The sequence below is a fragment of the Alosa pseudoharengus genome, unplaced genomic scaffold, assembly GCF_046254945.1.
Source record: "Alosa pseudoharengus isolate Yale_2024_CS ecotype anadromous, Long Island Sound unplaced genomic scaffold, YU_APseudo_1.1 YU_APseudo_1.1_scf_19, whole genome shotgun sequence".
Lineage (NCBI taxonomy): Eukaryota > Metazoa > Chordata > Actinopteri > Clupeiformes > Clupeidae > Alosa > Alosa pseudoharengus.
The window spans coordinates 9,000,547-9,024,658 of NW_027468657.1; the positions used below are offsets into that span (position 1 = coordinate 9,000,547).

The 24,112-nt window shown below is 44.1% G+C and overlaps 1 protein-coding gene across 1 annotated transcript; it reads left to right on the plus strand.

Annotated features, from left to right (window-relative positions):
- Window positions 1–361: 361 nt before the first annotated feature.
- Window positions 362–21,224, plus strand: glra4a (glycine receptor, alpha 4a). The gene is made up of 9 exons (XM_076292667.1): window positions 362–384; window positions 3,380–3,486; window positions 5,321–5,388; window positions 6,647–6,870; window positions 8,173–8,255; window positions 14,930–15,067; window positions 15,169–15,383; window positions 15,802–15,951; window positions 20,910–21,224. The coding sequence occupies exons 1-9, from the start codon at window positions 362–364 to the stop codon at window positions 21,222–21,224; spliced, it is 1,323 nt and encodes a 440-aa protein (XP_076148782.1).
- Window positions 21,225–24,112: the final 2,888 nt, after the last annotated feature.

Consider the following 24,112-nt stretch of genomic DNA (forward strand, 5'->3'; position numbering starts at 1 on the left):
ATAAATTGCAAGAAACAATCTGGGGAGGATAATAAATGGTTGACAGGTGTTTTGACCAATTGTTTAGCCAATTCTCTCTGATGCAGCTGAGTCAGCCAGCAATTTGTCCAACATCACTTGTTTATGACGTGCCAGCTGAAAAATACTGACTTTTCATGTTAGGGGCCTTATTGCGGATATCTTGTCTAGAGTCTTGTCACATTAAGCAATTCACATTAAGCAATTAAATGCAAATGGAAATTGCTACGCATCTACAAAGCTTCTTGATGTGTTAAATGCCATTGCAAGGTATTCTGCTGAAGGCTTCGTGCCAATGTTCAGTCACTGGTACAGAGTTGTGGGCGGTGGGGGGAATGTACGCATGGTGGAGGTGGAGCCTGAAAGGTCAGCCTCAACTGCCCCCACGCCACATCTCAATGCCCCCCGGTGATGCGGCGGTCTGGTCTGAACAGCTCGCTGCTGTCTCGCTAGAGCCCTGTCAGGGATCATTACCGACGACCCTAACACCCTCACCGCCACGGCGCCACCTCGGCACTGTCAGACCGCAGCAGAACACTTTACATTAAACTTCAGGTGATTCAGCAGAGCGCTACTTTTTTTCTTCTTTCTTGTTCTCACTCGCTGGCACTTCCATTTCTCCGGGGTGGCAGTTTTTATCCGCTTTTTAGAGAGAAAAAAAAGAAATCTGTGTCTTTTCTAATTACATAGAGAAGAATATGCATGCGGCCAATTATGAATGTATGAGGGGCCATCGGAGAGGTCATCCTGGGCCTCCATAACCGACTCCTCTGGAGGATAGTGAGTAAAAATGCTGTGGTCAGCACATATGACTAAGCTACAGAGCGTTACAAGATTGGCATAGACCTCCTACAGTGAGTGTGTGTGCCTTGTATTGTTTGTGCCCGTGAGTGAAAGCTTCAGATACCTCTGTGACGTTATGTCACTAACGTGAATGTTTTCTGTGCTACCTTGAAAGCAATGATCGGGTTTATCTAAGGTAACTAACTATGTACAAATAGAAGCAATGCTTAGAAAGTTAAAGGTAAAGGTGCTTTCTTCGATCCAAAAGGTTTTTGAACAGCTAGTGGGACGTGGCCAGAATTTCTCTGCATTTGATGAAGAGTATAATGGATGGTAATTAAGGACCGCAACTTTAGAACATAAGCCTACATGTTGAGTTACACAACTCAGTTTCAGTGAGAAACAATATTGTCAGCATTGAAAAAAAGATATTGTTTCATTGACATGTTGAAAGGATGCAAGCAGGATCTGTTGTCTGTGTGAACATACATATTGTCTAACCTGGACCTATCTGATAGTAATATAAATGGAACATGTCTTATTTATGTATTTGTTTTGTTGGTGATGCTCTCCATGCACTATTGAAATGATTCTCTGGGATGCACACTAACATGGGCCATCATATTAAAGGAGACTTGTTTATCATGTGTCAATATTTCAATAAGGCTAAAACGATAACTGTCATGCGCCAATTCGCTTTTGAATGCTCTGAGCCACAGCCAGTTGCAAATCCTCTGCCTGGAGAAAATCAGTTTTCTACAGTTGTCAAATGAAATGTGATTGTCATTGCAGCTTTTGTCTTTGAAAATAACTGTTTGTTTTTGGAACTAAGTCTTTTTTTTTTTCAGCGTAAAACATTCCATTGATGAGAAACGCATTATCATGTTAACGTGTACATGTATCTCTTCCTAAATGAGCTGTATGCTTATTGTATGCATTTCTATGATATTTGAGGTATATTGTAAGTCTTAATCTCCAATAATCCGTGAGGTTTGAATACAGTGGTGTTGAGTATGTGTGTCGATCAAACAACTCCTAGCAACTGCAGTTCTGAAAGACTTGGATATGGATCAGGCAGGCTTTCAACAATTACCAGCTCAGTGAACGTGTTCTGATGAACTGCTACGAATCAAAATTCCGCCCCGGTTCGCTCCGTCGTCTTTAAAAATGTATGCTTCATGTTGATTTTCTCTCACAGGAAAAAGAAAACACAAGCACCAGCACTAGAGTAGACGCAATGATGGAACAGAGAAACAGAAACACCTTCTCGTACTCTATTTACAAAACACTTTTAAAATGTGTTTCGGATGCAGTGCTCCTATATTTTCCAGCAGTAAGGGCTGGATTTAAAAAAAAAAAAATGCAGTCGGGTTGCACTCACGCGTACACTCGGCTGAATTAAATCATCTCAAGTCACCCGTACGGAGGCGGTCAGCATAGATGAGTAAATCGCTATACGCCACAAACGGCACGGCGCCATTTAGCATTTGGCGAAACAGCCCCAGACCAAGTGGGCAGACGCTCTGAGTTCAGGGTGCCTCAGCGATCGGAGTCTACAAGGCGCATGAGTCACCCCAACACAGAGAGCCCCCGGGGACAGGATTTGCGGCGGCCGAGCAAGACTTTACAGGCGTGCTGGCGGGAGTGGAGGGAAGGGGGCTGGAGGGGGGGGTTGTGATCCGCTCACAATTGCATCAAAAGAGCAGGAGAGAAATCTGTGGTGCCACAGCGGAACGCAGTGAGGGTGCAGAGAGGTGGTGGGACAGGGATGGAGCAGGAGGGGGGGGGGGATATGCAGAAGAGGACAGGCCCTTGGGCCCTGGGATTTCTTTCTGTGGCCTGTCGGATCTGTCAGACGCGTACACACAAACACACTCACTCACTCTCTCTCACTCACACACACACAAACACACACACACACACACTCTCTCTCTATCTTTCTCTCTCTCTCTCTCTCTCTCACACACACACACACGCACACACACATACACACACTGTGCCAGGGCTTGGGGCCTGAATCAAAGCGCTCTCCCCCAGTGGGACATTCTCAGCATTTCAATTGAGCCGTCAGTGTGTCAGGAGCTGGAGTTAGCACCCTCTCGCTCTCACTCACAGGCCTGACCCGCTTCACTCACACACCTGAACAGCTGCCCTGCGCAGGGGCAGATAGTGATAGCTCTCAAGAGTCTATGTGTGTGTGTGTGTGAGAGTGAGAGAGAGAGAGAAAGTGAGTGTGTTTGATGGGTTGAGGTCCATTGGACCTGCTGCTGTCCAGCCTAGCCTCACTGAACAGATGAACACAAATGTCTGAAGGTTTAATTTACAAAATAGCACATAACCCACAGGAGTACAAACATGTCTACTGTTAAATTAGCACAGAATAACAATAATATGCCAGCAATAAGACTAGTAGAGTTAGTGTATTATAACTGATCATGCTCATTCAGTATGATCATTAATGTACCCTCTACCCTGTTTCTTTACATTTTGCTGTTTTCTATTCTTCTCTCCCTTTCACTAACCTTACCCACTCACCTCTCTCTCTCTCTCTCTCTCTCTCTCTCGCTTTCTCATTCAGACCTGGCAGCTCCAAATCCCAGAAGCCCTTGTCCCCATCTGACTTCCTTGATAAACTCATGGGCCGAACCTCTGGCTACGACGCGCGCATCAGGCCCAACTTCAAAGGTGATTGCACAAAGTTGTCATGACTGAGTATTCACTTTCATCCTTACCCCCCAACCTCTTTATTTCAGCATTAATTAGGCTGATTGAGGACAACCTTTACTGGTCCTGCATTTTCATTTCTCTTTTACGTAGTATCATAATCACGGCCACGGCCTCGGCCACCGGTTTTTTCTGCAGGCAAATCCTCTCTCTTGATCCTTTTCTGCGTTGTTGTGGTGATACGCCCCAAGGCTGCTATGCTTAGCTTGATTCAATTGCTTAAGCAAATCGAAACACTGAGGCAGACTGAATGTCAACACCATTCTGTCCTGTTAAAACCATGTGACTTGTGGCAGCGTCCTCATAGTGTTTATCCAGACTGTTAATCCACGGCATGGTCACTGCTCAGTGTTAATGGCCGTGCTGCTTTTGATTGGCACAAACAAAATGAAGTGAAAGACATCCTGGCATATAGAGCCACAGACCCATGGTGACAGACTCGCCATATCATGATATCAGAAAAATGTAAACTAGCCAATGCACAAATTACAGATGTGCTACATTCCTATTTACATTGCAGGCTGTAACAAAGTTGTATGAGTCAGTGCTGCCTTTACTTTTTAATCTAAACAATTTAATGTAATTTATTATGAGATCCAGATGTCTTACACTTCAGTCCTTAACACTTGTTAATTAAGTGTTTATTATTATTTAATTAAGTGTTTATTACTGTGGAATAGGATGGCGAGAAAACACTTTAGTTGAGAGGAGGTTGTTATTATCATAATTTAGACTTGTACAGCCATGAAGCAATCAACAGATGTTTTACCACACTGCACCTTAAAGGAAAATTCCGGTATTTAGCACTTTGAGTCTCTTTTCTGGTTTGTTTTGGATGAACTAGAGTGGTGGACACCGAAATTTTGACAATTGGTCCGGTCTCGACCTTTCTGAGGTTGAATATTGTTTTGAATCGCCTTTGACTAGTCAGAGTGGCTGCCAGCAGGCATACTGTAGACTACTCAAACATGTTCTAAAACAACCCTTAACGTTTGTTTTCAAAACTGTGCAACTCACCGAGTATTAGTGGTGTTCGTTGATGTTCCAAAACAAGTAGCGTAGCGAAATCCCATAATTCCCATAAAATCCCATAAGATCCCATTGATTTCTGTTGGAAGACTCATTGCACGTTGATATTACTGCACCACCGTCTATGCTTCAGGTTCAAATATTGAGCGGTTGTGAATAGTTCCACAATAGCAAATAAGACGGCTGGAAATCATACATTGCGCCGATATATTTGCTTTTAATAATCAACGAACACCACTAACCACTCGGTGAGTTGCACAGTTTTAAAAACGAACGTTAAGGGTTGTTTTAGGACATGTTTGAGTAGCCTACAATATGCCTGTTTGCAGCCACTCTGAGAAGTCAAAGGCGATTCAAAACGAGTCAGAAAAGTCGAGACAGGACCAATCGTCAAAATTTCAGTGTCCACCACTCTAGTTCATCCAAAACAAACCAGAAAAGGGACTCAAAGTGCTAAATACCGGAATTTTCCTTTAAATATTTGATTAGATTTAAATTAATTTTGCATATGGGATGTATGTGTTGTTAAGTGTGTTAAGTGTATGCTTTCGCTGCACTTACAGAATTCAGACACTAGCCATATTAGAACATGTTTGATCATATTTAACTGAATTCAGACACTAGTCATATTAGAATATGTTTTAATAATATTTAACTGAATTCAGACAATAGCCATATTAGAATGTATGCTTTGATGATGTTTAACTGAATTCAGCAGCTGTAGGAGTTGTATGATGCACAAACAGTGTTGTTTTTGTTTTCTCAGGTCCTCCTGTAAATGTCACCTGCAACATATTTATCAACAGTTTTGGGTCCATCACAGAAACAACAATGGTAAGTGACCTTGATTATTAAATATTCAGATAAAACTTTCATCTATATATCTTATCCAGGCTTGTAATATCCTTGCACCTATGAATTAGTTACTTACTTCAATGGACTCACTGGCTGTCAGTGAAATGGCTGAAAAATCATCTCCATTCCCATGGGGTCATCTGACCTCTGACCTCCAGCTTCACCTATATGAGCACAGCATCAGCTCATGAGCAGATAATGAGCTCACCACCAAGCAATTAAAAACCGAGGGAAAATCGGGGTGGGAAAAGAAACGAATGAGTCAAACAATGCGTGTAGGAAACAGCAACAACAGACCTCGAATAAAATACTCAGTCCCTTGAACTTCATCTGGAGGCAAACTGCTCGATCAGCAGAGAATACAACTGCCCTCAGTGGCCTCTAGAGAAAAACTCTTTCGGACGGAAGGACCCATGTGGATATCCCTCCCCTCTGCCTATGGCTTTTGTGTATAACCATGTGGGGGATGAATGGGGATGGCTGTTATGGCCTCGTAATGTAGTTTCTGGTGATAAATGTTCTCTGCTGCCCTTTGTGCCATCATGACAGCGGTGTGATGAGGCAGGCTGGGACGACTGCCTGAAGAATACCCATCGCTAGGCTCCTCTATTACAGTCAGTTCATTAGCCGCCCAGCTACTGTGCGTTATAGGGCAATGAGAGGACTGGAGGAAATTCCCCTCCCAGGGAAAGCCATTAAACATATTCATTAGGCTTCGCTAGAGTGTCACTGGATGTTCACTTAATGGCAGTGGTTCTTTGGTTCTTTTGGCGTGGTTCAGGGGGATAGTAGGTAGTAGTAGTAGTAGTTTTTTTGGTAAGTGGAGTGAATCTTCAGAGCAGAGTAAAACTGAAATCACCTTTCATGTTACCGTACTCATCATGACAGACTGTGAAATGTTACATTTATGTCATACTGTAAGTTACAATTTAGTCTTATGTTACATTTGTGTCTTACTGTGTGTTTCAATTTAGTCTTATGTTGATGAGAAATCACAGATGAATAACATGGTGAGGATGAAAGGAACGTACATAAAAACTTGTGAGGGCTCACTGCCATACAAAGGATTAACGTTCCTGTTTCCCACTCAGCTAAGATGTCTAGGTTGTAGAGAATCAGTTTACTTCTCTGCTCGTAACAATGCACTGAACCTGAATGAATTAAATCACTTTATTCTTCTCAGTAATTCCAAATCCTCCATCATGCTTATGCAGACTATTTTCGTTTACTACAACAGGACTATAGACTCAATGTGTTTCTACGGCAACAGTGGAATGACCCGCGACTGGCCTACAGCGAGTACCCTGACGTCTCCTTAGACCTGGACCCCTCCATGTTGGACTCCATCTGGAAGCCTGACCTGTTCTTCGCCAACGAGAAGGGGGCGAACTTTCACGAGGTCACAACAGATAACAAGCTGCTTCGCATTTTTCAGGACGGGAATGTGCTCTACAGCATCAGGTACAGAGGAGCATTTGGAAATGGACTCACAGACTGGAACGTCTGAAGTTACATGTGACTACACTGAGCTGAGGAGTGCAGTGCTGAAGAAATAAGCATAAGAAATAAGCATTGAACCATTGGAACAAAATGGCAGTCAATATATCCTGCCATGTAAACATTATGCAGTAAATCACTCGTTCTGGAGTTAATATATGCTGTTTGACAACAAAGAACACATTGTTGCATTGAAAACCATACTGAAAATTTAAACCAATACTAATTATGTTGTCTAGACACACTCTGTTTGTTCAGTACACAGTGGTTGTGCGTTTGACACAAAGCATGACTTGTAGCACTGAGATAATCACATTCAAAACAATAATAAGAATGTGAAGTCCCATAGCCCTCCACTCTGAGCAGGTTACTGTTATTGTTTGGTCTCTTTTGGGAGCACGCCTGTCTGCCTGCCGTGTGTGGCAGTGAAATGCGCAGCGCGGCACAAAATATTGATTCCGTGTGTGTATTTATTTGCAAACAAATCATTGAGCACCACACGAAAAAAGCCACGCTCTGGGGCCTTGTCCGGAGCGAAGCATAAATTACACACGTTCTGGAGACCTTAAAAGGTTCATCAATCAGCGCATATGTGAGTGAATAAGCTGAGGGTGTGGATGGGGTGTGTGTGGGGGGCGGTGTGTGTTTTCCACAGGCTTAGATTTCACCTTATCACAGTGCTATAGAAATAGGGCGCTCTGAGCGTCTAGCGCTTGCGGCTCTTGTCTTTGCTTGAAGCGATGCATTAGGGCAGGTAATTACACAGCCCTCACCCCCACTCTCCCCAAGCTCTATCCAAACTCTCTAATAGCTCAGTCTCCTTCCCCTGGCTCCGTGAGGACTTAATGCACAAGCTCGGCAATAAATAAAAAAGAAGGCTTTTCTGTTCGGCAATTAGTTTGCTATTACCACAGAGCTGCCTGTGTGTGTGTGTGTGTGTGCGTGCGTGCGTGCGTGCGTGCGTGCGTGCGTGCGTGCGTGTGTGTGTGAGACCAAGTTACTGTGTAAGTTGGATTATCGTTTTTGAGATAATCAAAAAAAAAACAGCGACAGGGTAGTCATGACTTGAGCGTAAGGGAAGTGAAATGTATGATCGTCGAGTTTCTCTTTGAGCCTTTCCCCCTTAGTTTCAGCTTCTTATCTATCTGCTATTGCATGCTTCCTGTTTCCTGTACCTCCAACTGCCCTGTGTCCATCTTCTGCTCTCTTTCTCTGTCTTTGTCTTTCTCTCTTTCTCTCTCTCCTTTTCATTTTTCTTCCTCTCAGGCTCACGCTTATCCTGTCCTGCCCAATGGACTTGAAGAATTTCCCGATGGATATTCAAACCTGCACCATGCAGCTTGAGAGCTGTGAGTCATTTCTTATCCCCTCTCTCTGGTCCTTTCTCTCCCTCTCTCCTCCCCTCTCCCTCTCTCCTCCCTTCTCTCTCTCTCTCTCTCTCTCTCTCTCTTTCTGTTTCTTTCTTTCTCTGCTTCTATTTGCTTCCCACTCTACTTTCGTCGGCATAGCACCTCAATGGTTTCCTGACATTCAAACAGCATAATAATGTGTGATGTATGTGTGACCATAAAAACCCAACAGCACAAGGAGTAACCATGATATATATATATATATATATATATATGTATGTATATATATATATATATATATATATAAACAATGTCACTACATACAGCGTGAATAACACTATTTAAATGGTGTGGGTGATAGCTGCTAAGATACTGCTATTCAGAGTGACAACTCTATGACCCAGAAATGACAGAGAGAGAGAGAGAGAGAGAGAGAGAGAGATGTCCCTCAAGGGTGATTACATTCAGATTGGTCCACAACAACATTTGAAAAATCCATCTCCATGTGTTTTGTGTGTATTTCTTGCCTATGTGGAAAACATATCAGCTAAACCCACGCTTAAATGCACCTCCCGTGGTCACCTTGATAAAAAGGAAATGTAAGAAAAATAAATGACTCACAGCCCCCCTCCGTACCCCCTAGCCCTGATACCATCACAACTCTGGAAACCAATTTCCAGGATATCAATAATGAAACTTTCATTTGGTGTCCCTTATATGATGACCCCCACCTCCCCCCCCTCCACGCTGGCCCCTTGGGTGACCCAACCCCCCCCCCCCCCCCCAGAGAGAAAAGGAAGCTTAGATGTAGGCGGCAGGTGAACCCAACGGGACACACCTGTAATGCATCTTTTTAAGACGAAAGCTGCTCAGACTGTCTCCCACACACTGGCTGGAGGTGATTGTGAAACACATGGAGAGATAAGTCATGTTCACCCTAATCACACCGTGACAGCTTCTTTCCCCATTCTACACGGTGTGATTTTCATGACTATTTAGAAGAGATTTTATTTATTTATTTAAGTCCAAATTCCACAGGAAAGTTTTGAATATGGTGATAGGGATGTTTTGGAGGATTGTGCCTTAGAGGCTAGTTAACAAACTCAGACGTATTTGTTCATGCAGAACATTCAGCGATATCCCAACAGTTTTAGCTCTCATTGTTCAAAGTTTCCCTTCATTATATAATGATGACATTGACAAAAATAGTTAACATTCAGTTGATAATGAACGAGCCGTTATCTCCAGAATTGGTGCTCTCACTCACACTATCCGCAGATATTGTTTCTGTAAAGAGTATGCCAGTGTATCAGGCATACACTCATGCCCTCTACCTGAGTCCATGGGGAGATGAAAGCTCCTGGCAAACAGACAGCAGAGCTTTACAGTCTGACAAGTCTATTACGGGGGGGCTAATCGTTTCTGATTAGAGGCTGCGTCCTCACCTTGGCTTCAGGCGAGCGGCGCGCAGGTTTGACAAGTGTTGGGACACAGCCTAAGGGTGAGATCACCTTTCCCAGGAAGGACATCGCGGGCGCAGTGCCGCTGATGAAGGGGAAAGAGAGAATCTTTTTTTAATCCGAGTGAATGAGGATTGAAGGATTTCTGGTGTGCAAAATCAAGGGCTTTTTTGTCAGGACTTCGGAGGAGGGGGAAAAAAAAAGTGTGTTGGACATGTAGCCGGAGGAGAGTTTGTGTGATTGGCAGCAGGCTGAGTTCTGAGTTTTTAATTGGTCAGAGTTGTTGTGAGTATTTCTTGACTGACGGGTGACAAGAATTGCAATTACGCTGACAGTTGTTAACCGAGGCTGGAAAACCTCCTGTCAGAAACGTACAAAAGGGTTGAACTGCGTGAAAGCAAACTGATTAGGTGTATCTGCATAGTCAGCTAGTTTTATGACATGTAATCTAGTAGATATTCTACAATGGAGAAGTTTAATTCAAAACCAAAGAGTGAATGATTTTAGGACATCCTTAGCCTAGTTATGATGCTAGGATAATGTATTGGTGATTAGAGCCTGGGAGTGGTAGGTTTAGGCCTACATCTAGTGATAAAGGAAAGTGATGTGCTTGAAACAGACTAAGAGGAGATTAATTGAGTTGCACAGTTTTGAAAACGAACGTTAAGGGTTGTTTTAAGGACATCTTTGTGCAGCCACTCTGAAACAGTCAAAGGCTATTAAAGACGAGCCAGAATGTCGAGACAGGACCCCTCGTCAAAATTTCAGTGTCCACCACTCTAGTTCATCCAAAACAAACTAGAAAAGGGACTCAAAGTGCTAAATACCGGAATTATCCTTTAATGTAGAGCACTGGGACCAAAAGGGACAGGAAAACATGCCAGTCATCTCCAGATTACAATATCGAAATTCGGTTACACTTTATTTGACAGTGTCGACATAAGAGTGACATAACACTGTCATGAACGTGTCATGAACAATAAACATTTATGACAACGCTTTATTAAGTGACATTCGTTTTTTGTCATAACAAATTAAGGTTAGGATTAGGGATAGGATTAGGATTAGGTTTCATTTGTCATGACAGTGTCATGTGTTCACGACAGTGTCATGTCACTCTTATGTCGATACTGTCAAGTAAGGTGTTACCAGAAATTCTCACAAACAAATTTTCATGGTGCACAGGTTGTTTCGAGGATTTGCAGAATCCTTGATGCACACACATGGTTCGGAGTCATAATAGCCACGAGACCACTGAACTTAATGTATGCACTTACATTTATTACCCTCGCAGCCCATTCCACACACAACACACGCTCCACCAGGGGCTATCATGACCCAATTTGGGATTACGGAGCATTAAAGTCAATGTATATGCAGTAAATCCATCAGGCCGAGTTTTCAAGGCTGGGCCCAGTGGCACATTTCAGACAGTAATCTACTCACTCTCATAGCATTCTCTTAATCTAAGGCTGAACATTTTATTTTTGGCAGCGTTTTTATCTCCCCATTAAAGAAATAGGAGAAACATGACCCATAAAATGATAGCTAGAGTATGCACAAGCATGCACTGAGAGTTTATAGGTAACCACTCAAAAGCCACACTCTCTGAAAACATTATGCAAGAATTTTTACACTTTGATAACAAATATGGAATAAATTAATTCAGCTAGTGGTCCTTTCCCGTAGCTCAGAGATACAGAGGCAAAGAGGCATTTCATCATCTTAGAGGGGGGAAAAATGATATTCTCCACGCTTGTTTGAAAAGATTGTTTTGAATGACATCAAACTGGAAGGCTCGAAAGCAACACCGCCTGGGCTTTCCTTTTTTATCCAGTAGTCTTGTTGCTTTTGCCGCCAGCGGGAAGAAACTGGGCGTTGGAGGGATGTGAGAGGGGTGGAGGGCATAATATGTTAAATAATTGATGCCTTTCGAACTCCGAGCTCAAGGGGCTCCCCAATAGACATCGGTTTTATTCAGATGCGTTGAGCATTCTACACTGTTATTGTATGCTTCATGCATTTTTTATGAGCACCGTAATCTCGCCTCGGCACAGAACAGATAAAAAATGGTTGAAGGTGTGCAAAAGAGAGAAGGGTTTGGAGACGCCGATAGAGTGAAGTGTGGTTAAACGGGATAAAGCGATAACATCTCTCGACATAGTCGCCCACGCGTGACGTCCTGGTCAACACGGGCACTTGCCTCGTCAAACTAACCTGACTCCGCCAGATGGATTTGCTCCGCATATCCATCTGGGAACTTTTCATTGAAGAACTTTTGGGAAGGGGCGGACATACTGGTTAGCTGATTGGATAAACCATCTGTCTATCACCACCTTTGTTGGTTATCGACGAGCCAAATCAACCAATTAGATGAACAAAGTATTCTTCTAATGCCGTTTAACATACAATTAAGTTAGGTAACGTGACAAACGTTAAGATGTTTTAACTGTTTTAACCATTTATGAACCTAATCAACGACAATTCCCATCAAGTTTTCACGGTAGGCCCTACACTTCTGAAGAAAGTATATTCCTCCATTATGAACTGGAATCACCCGTGGAGGATGTCTGTGTCGTTCATTCCTCCCAGCTGCATGGCTGAGACTCATAGCTTCACAGTTTACCCAGGAATACTTTCTAATTTGAATAAAACTTCTCTGTGGATGCCGTCATGTTGTTCGTTGCGTCACACCTCAACCCGCTTCAAAGCCAACACTGATTGGACGTTCGTTTGGTGAACTGCTCCAAATTTTCTTTAACGGAAAGTATCCAGACTGATCTGCGAGTGAAACCCTGAAGCTCGCGAGATCAGGATGGTCTCACGAGGCTATCGTCAAACAGCGAGAGGGAGGGAGAGAGAGCGAGCGACAAAGGAATGAAATGCCCGCACTCTGCTAAAACTCCCATATATTTAATGTGTTGCAACGTTTCGACCCGACTGGGTCTTCCTCAGGCGGGTCGAAACGTTGCAACACATTAAATATATGGGAGTTTTAGCAGAGTGCGGGCATTTAATTCCTTTGCAGTTCTAGTTCCATTTGCCCTGTTCCATGTGCACACCTCCACTACTACTCAGAGAGAGCGAGCGAGCCAGCGGGTGAGGTGAAAGGGCCTCCAGAGTGCACACCGCAAACAGAGGCCGGCCAGCGTGGATTAGCCTAGCAGCATCCGCCATGCACAAACATTTATTTTTATTTATTTGTTTATTTATTAGGACAATGCTCATTAATTAACAGACAAGCTGTAAATAAGACGGAGTTAGCTTGTGAGTGCTAATTTCCATCCGTTGTCCCTAGCCAGTTCTTAAAAAGACAGATGTCTTTTTCACATCATTTGACAAACATGTCTTCTAGTGCCACTAGCATAATAATAACGCATGGTCCTCCAACTGATCGCAAACCCCATGGCAAGCGGATGGAGCAGGGCGTCTTCCAGTGAGAGTGCCCTTTAACGTGACAGATGGGGAACAGCAGGGAGGTGATGGCTGGATGGGGATATATACCCTCTACTTGATTCCTCTTCCTCTCTTTGTCAATTTCAATTCATGAGGAGTTATTGGCTTCTCAGAAACCAAGCATTTTGCAAGATCAGAAAACAAGATATAGATTGCTATTTAAAAAAAAAAAAAACAGAATAAAACAACTGTTTGTTCAGTATTTGTATTCAGTCATGAAAATCCATGCATGTATGAGTGTGTGTATGTGAACTGGTACATGATGTGTGTGTGTGTGTGTGTGTGTGTGTGGGCGGGGTTGTTGAGAGGGTCAGGAAGGTTTGTCCCTTCATCCATTAAGAGAGACACATTTTGTCCAGACAATTCGGAGAAACCTGGACTGAACTAAAGTATATTCATCAGAAATCACTGTTTCAATTCAATCACTTAGTTTATATGTGTCATGTAGTGCCTTAGTTTATATGTGTCATGTAGTGACTGCGTATTGTTTCAAATGAGGGAGAGTGAGCCTTAGTTTATATGTGTCATGTAGTGCCTTAGTTTTGATCATATGTGTCATGTAGTGACTGCGTATTGTTTCAAATGAGGCAGAGCGTGAGCCTTAGTTTATATGTGTCATGTAGTGACTGTGTATTGTTTCAAATGAGGGAGAGCGAGCCTTAGTTTATATGTCATGTAGTGACTGCGTATTGTTTCAAATGAGGGAGAGCGAGCCTTAGTTTATATGTGTCATGTAGTGCCTTATTTTATATGTGTCATGTAGTGCCTTAGTTTATATGTGTCATGTAGTGCCTTAGTTTATATGTGTCATGTAGTGACTGCGTATTGTTTCAAATGAGGGAGAGTGAGCCTTAGTTTATACGTGTCATGTAGTGACTGTGTATTGTTTCAAATGAGGGAGAGAGTGAGCCTTAGTTTATATGTGTCATGTAGTGCCTTAGTTTATATGTGTCATGTAGTGACTGCGTATTGTTTCAAATGAGGGAGAGTGAGCCTTAGTTTATATGTGTCATGTAGTGCCTTAGTTTATATGTGTCATGTAGTGACTGCGTATTGTTTCAAATGAGGGAGAGTGAGCCTTAGTTTATATGTGTCATGTAGTGCCTTAGTTTATATGTGTCATGTAGTGACTGCGTATTGTTTCAAATGAGGGAGAGCGAGCCTTAGTTTATATGTGTCATGTAGTGCCTTAGTTTATATGTGTCATGTAGTGCCTTAGTTTATATGTGTCATGTAGTGACTGAATAGTGTTTCAAATGAGGGAGAGAGTGAGCCTTAGTTTATATGTGTCATGTAGTGACTGCGTATGTTCTGCTATCTTGGCAGCCATGTTCTGACCTTTTCCACAACCAGACAGTGGTAGCAGAGCCCTTAACTGTACAGGATCAGACTGTTTTTTTCTTCAGACAGTTAACCCGTATACTTTCTTGAGGTCAGATCTTTGGTGTTGACCATTGTAAATGTCACTTGGGCATTTCATATGAAGTTCAGGTACTGATGACCTGTAAAATCCGTGAAATAAATATTGTATTGTTTGGTTATAGTGTGAAAGATATGCAGGGTGTCTGTAAAATGCTGATATAAGCTCGTACCTAATTTCTATAAAATACAACTGATCTTTCCATCTCTTTCTCTCTCTCAGTCCTTTCACATTTCACAAGCCAGCATGGTTTACGCAGGACATTTGATAAATCTTTTATTGCTTTTTTCTCATCTCTCTCTCTCTCTCTCTCTCTCTCTCTCTCTCTCTCCATGTAGTTGGTTACACCATGAATGACCTAATCTTTGAATGGAAATCTGATGGCCCTGTCCAAGTGGCAGATGAACTGATGCTGCCCCAGTTTGTCCTGAAAGAGGAGAAAGACCTTGGCTACTGCACCAAGCACTACAACACAGGTTCTACGTCTTCACCATACATCCTCTCTTTTGTCTCTCCAATCCTTTAACTGGTTGGACGTATACAATGAGCTCCCTCCCTCTCCTGTGTTGTGTCCCAGGTAAATTTACCTGCATCGAAGTGAAGTTCCACCTGGAGAGACAGATGGGCTACTACCTGATCCAGATGTACATCCCGAGCCTGCTCATCGTCATCCTGTCCTGGGTGTCCTTCTGGATCAACATGGACGCCGCGCCGGCCCGAGTGGGCCTGGGCATCACCACCGTGCTCACCATGACGACGCAGAGCTCCGGCTCGCGGGCCTCCCTGCCCAAGGTAAGACCGCCGAGTCATGGGGTCAGACGAGGGCCGGCTCAGAGCCTCAGAGCGGCGGAGGAGGCCGAGGGCAGAGAAAGAGAGTTAGTGACCACATCATTAGTGCCTTATGTGTGCCAGATGTCGAGTGCTTGCGCAGCTCACATTGTCGCATAGATCCAGGCCATTCTTGGAGATCACTGCCAGATCATCCCTCTTAAGGTCAAGCTTCAGGACCTCATCCTACAGCTAAATGGGAAGATTACTTTGTAATCGAGCGCCATTTTAACTTCTGAGGGGCTGTGGGTCAGTGACTAGCCACAGGCAGAATCGGTGTTACGACCAGTTTCTCATTATTCCTCCTGGTGTGGTCTCTATTGATTGCCTATTGACACTGGGTTGTGGGTGGGCGGGGTTGGGTGACCTTGCTGTGTCCCAGGTGTCCTACGTGAAGGCCATTGACATCTGGATGGCCGTCTGCCTGCTGTTTGTGTTCGCCGCCTTGCTTGAGTACGCTGCGGTCAACTTTGTCTCCAGGCAACACAAGGAGTTCATCAGACTGAGAAAGAAGCAGAGGAGGCAGAGAATGGTGAGTGACACACACACACACACACACACACACACACACACACACACACACACACACAAACACAAACACACACACACACAGAGAAGCACACACACAAACACACATACACACACAAGCACACACAAGCAGACACACTCACACAAGCACACACACACATACACACACACACAACAGCGCTTCTGTCATGTCTGATTATACCCAGACTGGAGGAGTCCATACACATTGTTTTAGCCTGCACACGTTTTCCCCCACGCTACAGCAGCATGCCACATTACATGTGGGGGAACTCACATCAGCTTGTTTCCATGGTGATCACTGACCTTTGTCTAGAATCCACACTCTCTGTCTCTTCCCTGCTTTCTCTCTCTCTCTCTCCTCTTACACTCTCTCTCTCTCTCTCTCTCTCTCTCTCTTTCATTCTCTCACTTTCCATCTCTGCTGCCTAATGAAACATCTCTCCAGCCCCATAAACAAAGGCCCAAAACCGCCCCACCAGTTTCAGAGCTGTTCTAAAGCCACTGAAGAGCTAAACACTTGAGCAAAAACAAGCCAAAGAAAGAGTGAAGGGGGGGGGGGGCGTATAGGCTGCACTTGGATTATGGCACTGCACTGCCTCACAGCATCCCCTACCCATACAGTGGAACAGCCAGGCTGTCTGTCTGCAGGAGAGTGATGTTCATTCGCGCTAAATGGGCGTTTTACCAGCTGTAGGACATTACTAAAAAATGGCAAAGTTGTTCTCGGGAGCAGGGAACAAAGCCCACAACAACCCCATTAAACATTGCTCCAAATGGGCCGGGCGCAGTTCCCAGTCAAGGCTCCCACCTCCACCACCCCAACCCTAACCCCCATCCCCATCCCAACCTACAAATCCTCCAGATTTACTGGAAGCAGTCCTTGGATCGAAATCAATAATGGTACTGGAATCAGCATAACTCTCCATAGGAGTGTAAGTGGGGGGTGGCCCTCCCTTCCCTCCGCCCTCCCGTGACTCAGTCAAGGTCTCCCAGACAGCGGAGACGCCGCTGGGGCCCCATCGGTATGGCGGGGATTGCTGGCTGACAGAGCCGTCTCTGCTGGACCGATGGAGCGTGGTGGTGCCCGGCCTCTGACCAGGCTTAATCAATACTGTCTCCCTCCTGCTCCTAGCTGGACCTTTAAAGAACCATTACACAAGCTGCCCACATCTGCTGTGCAGCCCCGTGACTGGGAGGCTGATCTCATTCTGTCACAGCTGGGTCTATGCAGACCTCTATGACATGATTATTAAGTCCTTAAGTCCCTGCTTTTGCTATGATGAAGAATATTATGAAGAGTTATGTTCATTGGCACATGACAGCTTACTTTTTCATATTCATGCATTTTGTTTTCCTTACGTTCTTACAGTATATACTACACTTACTTACTCATATACTGGCATAAACATTAACATAAACATAACATAACATAAGTACACATAGATCAAACTTAATTCACTTCTGTGTTTGTCTGGTGATGAATGTTAGCCTGGAAATCCAGAACCAAATCCGAAAGATTAAGGGTCAGGCATTGCGTAATGAAAATGGCCCAACTCAAGGGACGGCACCAAGCATGCATTTGAAAATCTCTGATTGGATAACGCTACGACCAATGTTTACTGACTGAATCCGGACTTCGATGCAATTGGATAACACTACAATCAATGTTTACTGACTGATTCCGGACATTGCAACGCTGTCGTCATCTGTTTAGCTTGCCTCTGGTCCGCCTATATCAGATACACCGATGTGATTGGTGCAGCTCAGCTACAAGGGCATAGTTAAGCGGAGAATTCTGGATTTCCAGGGCAGGTGAATGTTGTATTTTGTGCAGTTTGTTGTCTTGGCATGTCAGACACTTCCCTTTTGTCACATTAAAAAGTTGTTTGTAGGTGCGCACATCCAAGGCAGGTGCTGGACAAAAAGTGCTAGGCTATAAAATGAAAAGAGGGTGGAATGTCCATACACTTGCTCCCATCAGGATTTTTTAATGACTATTCACCATTGTTACGTTTCGAGCTTATGCTCTTTATCAGTCTTCAGTCAGTAGTCTGATGAAGAGCATAAACTCGAAACATAACACTGGTGAATAGTCATAAAAAAATCCTAATGGGAGCAAGTGTGAGGACATTCCACCCTCTTTCCCTTTTGTCTCATTACTCACATAATTTCAAAGCTCGTTTTCTCACCTCTTTCTCTTTGGCCTTCATGAGCACTGTTGTCTGTGTTATGTGTAAGACTTGTGTACAGTCAGACTAGTTTTCAGAGCAGCTCTGCTAAGACGAGCTGAAATCTTGGCACAACACACTGCCGAGTTGCAAAGGAGGGAACAGACTCACATTACTCTGATCTGTCTGCTCATGCCCCCCACCTGATGGAGGACTTGGTATGCCCCACCGGGAGTGTCGATTCCCTGCGGAGAGCCGCTAGCAGCGCCAGCTTCAGCAGCCTCCAGCAGCACTGCAGCGCCACCTATCCACGGGTAAAGCACAGCCGCTGTGTGCCCAGGCAGAACGGGCCCTGCTTTTATTGACGGCCAACTGGCAAAGAACGAGTCCACCGGGCATGAACTGAAGCTAATTTAATGTCTAGCCAAAGTCATTTGGCTAATTTGATACCAGGAGCAGGATCCAAAGCGCAAAACATGGGGAGGGTCAGTGTAATGCCCCCCCGTGTGCTACGTTACGACTTTAGTTCATACGCGATGAACTTCGCTCGTTATCCGTCAATACAATTAGAGCCCAGTGTGTGATCCCTGAGTATAACATTCCCTCCCCCTCTTCAACCTCACACCTTAAACCTGGTGTAGCAGTGGCATTCGTGAGATGTGCTTGAGTAAACTTGGACTTGCCCTTCCAGCCCCTACCTTAGCAATCTCAGAGGTGTTGTGTTCCCTGCCCACCTACATGAACGTTAACTCAAATGTGCAGTGGTTGTTTGCTTAACCTGCTGTGACCCAGTGTTCCCTCATGTTGTCAAGATGTTTTTTTTATTTGTTTGTATTATTTGACTTCATTTGATTTCAACTAAATACATTTTACAGTTTTGAATTTTACTTCTTCATATTATTATTATCATTTTATTATTACTATTATTATTATTATCGGTATTATTATTATTATTATTATTTTGTTTTCAGTCCTTTCACTCCTTTCCCCTTAAAACTCTTCAAGTTGTACTGAGTGTGGTGTCATGTACCTCCATCTGGGCTTTTGAATGTGAAAGCAAAATGACCTGTGCTGTGTAACTTCAAACTGAAACATTTCCACAGACACAGTCAGTTTACACGCTAAGCTCACCCGATTCAGGACACTGCATGGCGATGATCAATGAGGTAAGAACAATCCCCCACCTAACCACAGAGGCCTAAGAGAGAGAGAGACAGAGAGAGAGAGTGTGAGAGAGAGAGACGGCAACTCATCTCCTCAGAGAGGATGCGAGAGCGCCTTAGCCAAAAAAAGAATGAGGCTCTATTATCTCAAGCCTAACGCTTCATTACACTTGAGCACATGATGTACTGCAGGGTTTAGGTGGAGGTAGAGGACGTAATTAAGGGGCGCACAGGAAGTTTGCGTCCTGCCCAACAAGGTGCAATTTGTCACCGGGCAACAGACAGAGTGAGGCGAGGGGCCCGAAGCACACGCAGCTGGAGAGCAGGACGGGATGGAAACCAGAGTTGCTAAGTAACAGTAACTAGCACAGCTGGATACAGGACGACCACCCAGTGGGACTCTTGGTGGAAGGTATTGATTAGACACGCTGAACTGCTGGCAGATAGCTACAGCCTAACTTAGTGCCCCCCCCCACACACACATACATACATACACACTGACACACACACACTTGCTAGAGCTACAATCTCTAAGTGAACTAATACTCCTTTCCTCACACATACACACACACACACATATCCTTGCTTGAGTGTCAGTCGACAAGGGTGTAGTAGGATCACAAAGGATTGTGGGTGGAAGAGCAGGGATGAGCGCTATGGGTCAGGGGAGGTGGATCAGCTGCCAGGGCACCCAAAATAGAGCCCACATACATTCTCATCGGTCGCACCGACTGCGTCTTTCAAGGGGAATGTCAGAAGCCAGCCATATGTCCATTAATATTCCATAGGGAGAGACTGAAAGGAGAGGCTAGGTTTCAGGGGAGAGGACAGGGCACGGTCATCCATCAAACCGCAATACCTATTGTGAGTTTTTGTTGAGAGTCTGACTTCTCACATGGCTGTTTCTGAAAGGGCCATTACTTCCTGAATAATTGTGTGTCTGTGCCCTCCATCCATTAAAGAAAATTAAAGGTTAATATTTTTGCCCGTTTTATTTTTTAGGCTAATTAAGTATTCACTGTCATCATCCAAATGGATGCTCTACAGTAGTAGTACACTAGAAGTAGTCTCCTGATGAGGATATATCAGTAGTAGGACACTAGAAGTGGTCTCCTGATGAGGATAATTATATCAGTAGTAGTACACTAGAAGTGGTCTCCTGATAAGGATATACATGTATCAGTAGTAGTACACTAGAAGTAGTCTCCTGATGAGGATAATTATATCAGTAGTAGTACACTAGAAGTAGTCTCCTGATGAGGATAATTATATCAGTAGTAGTACACTAGCAGTAGTCATCTGATGAGGATACATCACAAAATCAATGACACGGGAGAAAACTACAGTACACACTTAAAGGATACAAGCTCCTTGATCATCTTATAAAATCCAGGAAGCACAGCATTTCATCCTCTAATATAATAATCTCTGCAACACACAGTAGCCTACCCATGACACCAACGATACATCACCATTTAGAAAGTGCGCACCGAGGGTAAATGAAAGAGGCTAGAATACCCGCTGATAGTGAACGCAGATCGACTGCTCATCTGTTTTCCTCTCTCTCTCTCTCTCCCTTTCTCTCTCTCCCTTTCTCTCTCTCTTTCCAGGAGGAGGATCTGGTGAGGGACAGTCGGGGTTTCTACTTCCGTGGCTACGGCCTGGGCCACGGCCTGGGCCACTGCCTGCAGACGAAGGATGGGACGACCGTGGAGGGGTCCACCGTGTTTGCGCCGCCGCCACCACCGCCCCCGATGCCCTTGCTGTACGACAGCGACTCGGTGCGCAAGCGCTTCGTGGACCGGGCCAAGCGCATCGACACCATCTCCCGAGCGTTCTTCCCCCTCAGCTTCCTCATCTTCAACATCTTTTACTGGATCACCTACAAAGTGCTTCGACACGAGGACATCCATGCAAACTTGTAACCCGCCCTTCGCTTCTCTGGCTCTCTGTGTTCAGAATATTTGACTTTTCTTTTCTTTTTTTGTTCTTCTTTTAAACCAAAACTGCCTGTCAGAACCACATTTCAAAAAAAAAAAGAAAAAAAAAGAATTAAATATTTCAGTGGCATATACTTGCTATTTTAAGAGAAAAAAAGTGCTGTCAGTGCTAAACCTATGTGCTCACTCAGGTGTGACTTCAGGATTTCAAAAAACACGTGAAAAGAATCGAGAGAAAAGTGAAAGTGACTGAGAGAGAGTGTCCACTCCAGCCACATGGATTCTGAGTGGCACTGAGCTGTTGTTTCTAGAACAGTCTTCTTTTTTGGTCCATCTGAGTTTGAGAGGATGGCTTCAGATGACTAGCGATGCAGGTCTTAGTGCCTCAAGAACTCCGTTCAGGCCTGGAGGCAAAAAGACAAGGTCTTCAGCGGACTGATTTTCTTTTTTTTTCTTCGTTCTTTAACCAGATGGAATACACTGACTTGAATTTCATCACACAGCGCATCTTTGAATGAATGTTTTTAAAATATAATGTGTTTTTTACAACCTCCAATTGCCAAACAAGTGGACTAAGGGGGGGGGGGGGGTCTTTAATATCAGTGACTAATCAACAGGTGATGGTATGTTGTTCACTTATGTATGACGAGGCTACACAGATATTATATAATGTAAAAAAAAAAACTGTACATAAACAGAGTTCCTCTCCTCAATGATTGCAGACAGCACAAATGTGTATCTCTTTTTGTCTAAATTTGAATAAAATGGATATTCTGCCAGGAATCCGGAGTTGTAATGTGTTTCTTGTGGTTATCTCTTTGTGAGGGGGCTGGGGGCTCTGTTGTTGCAGCCACACAAAAGCAATTGGAATGTTCAGCAAATAAACTGGCCTGTTCACTGAAAATACTTAGTCAGGATATTTACAGATTGATTTTCTGAGGACAATTGTTTGGAGTCATATTTTTCCATTAGTTTCCATTAGGGAATGTCAGAAATGCTGCTCCTGATTCCATTAAGAAAACATAAAATACATGAGCCGTTCTATCATTTTGTGAAATTGCACAGCTTCCCTCCCAAACAAAGGCAAAACTCTGACTCTAGCCTCCATTACTACCAGCAGAACATGCTGCATGTGTGTCTCATCTCTCTCGCTCATTCTCTTTTAGTGCCAACCCAGGTAGTATACCTCCGCCAGACCCATTGACACACCACTCATTTCACTTTGCCTTTGTGCTGCAGCAGCAACACATTGAGGGGACTATAGAATGAGAGAGAGAGAGAGAGACCCTGCGCTTGGGAGGACAAATTGGTGTTTTAATGACAAAATAAATCAGTATTTTCAGAACTAATGAGTTGGAAAAAGAGTCAGTGTTGAACACAAAAAAGCCAGAGCAGCAGCAACTTTGCTTCTCTAAAGTTGCATTCACTTTACCAGCAATCCACTCACCGGCCACTGCTTTTCGCATCAAAAATTGTCAGGCAGCGTTTCATATCGGCAGTGGTTATTGCCTCAGTGAATGGAGCTTAATAAAGCAATTTGGTACTGTCCATTGTGATACAGAGGTGTGTGTGTGTGTTTGAGAGAGAGAGAGAGAGAGAGATTGCTTTGCAAAAAGAGGACAACTCTGACTGTCTAGGTACTGACATATAACATCTGTCATTTAAGTACAGTACAGTATTTACCATTCCATGTGCATTACCAGAATGCACCAGAGCAAAGATCCCAACTGCATAATTAGGGCAGACACTGATTAATGTTGTATAGTTGGTTAAATCTGGGGTGGGGGGGGGTGGGGGGGGGGACTTTGAGTCTGCGTGAGATGGAGCTGTGAAAACTAGGATCTGTATGTTAATTAAATTTGAGCTACAACACTGCCTACTGCCACAGCGGGTCTGCCTGGAAAAGACTGTCTAGCAGATCGGGTGGGTCTGCTCCATCAAAGCAATCGCCTCTGCTCCACAGTGACAACATACTGACGAGGGCGACGTCTCAAGCAGTTGTTGGCTCAAAATCAATTGATTCCTGATGACAACAACATTTTTCGGAGTGAGAACATATATACGCACAAACACGCACGCGTCACACATCGTACGAGCGTTCCAAACAGGAAGTGACAGAAGCGCTGCCTGAGAGAGAGCCCGGGCATCCTCCACTTGAGCACGCTGTGCCGAGATGACACGTTTGTTTAAGCCCCACACACATTCGCCTCCTGACAGTTTAAGTCAATTTTTTGAAAAGGAATCTGTGTGCAGTGGGCAAATGTCAAAAAGATTGGTTATTGTATATCACAACGGCCATTTACACGAGACGATCCAGGAGAGGAAGAGAGAGCGGGAAAAGAAGCGACAGCCAGGAGAGGAAGAGAGAGCGGGAAAAGAAGTGACAGCCAGGAGAGGAAGAGAGAGCGGGAAAAGAAGTGACGGCCAGGAGAGGAAGAGAGAGCGGGAAAAGAAGTGACGGCCTGGGATGCTTTGCCAACTCTAGTTTCCTCTTCATTCTTTCTCAGTGATCCAGAGGACACACCAATGCTGAGGACTAAAAACAAACCGTAAGCTCAGTTTCCTCGAGCTGTTGTGTATATCTATACTAATTTTAGCCACCCTTCAAACAAAAACATGGGCCATTGTTAAGTTGTGTGGAGAAGGAAAACTGAAGCTTTATTGGTGTAAGGAGCTTTTCTAAATCTACACACCATGACTGGCATGCTCAAAATAGGGCCACGCTTGCTGCTACCCCTCCATCACTATTCTCTCTCTTTCTCTCTTTCTCTCTCTCATGCTCTCACTCTTTCTTTCTCCATCCAATTTGAAAGGAACATTAAGTCACAGTGCTCTGCTTTTATCAAGAGATGAGGTGCTGTATAGATTTCAGT

Coding starts and splice junctions, on each gene's coding strand:
- glra4a (XM_076292667.1), top strand. CDS start 362: ATGGTGGAGGTGGAGCCTGAAAG. Junction 6,871..8,172: donor AATGTGCTCTACAGCATCAG/GTACAGAGGAGC, acceptor TCTTCCTCTCAG/GCTCACGCTTATCCTGTCCT. Junction 15,952..20,909: donor AGCAGAGGAGGCAGAGAATG/GTGAGTGACACA, acceptor CTCTCTTTCCAG/GAGGAGGATCTGGTGAGGGA.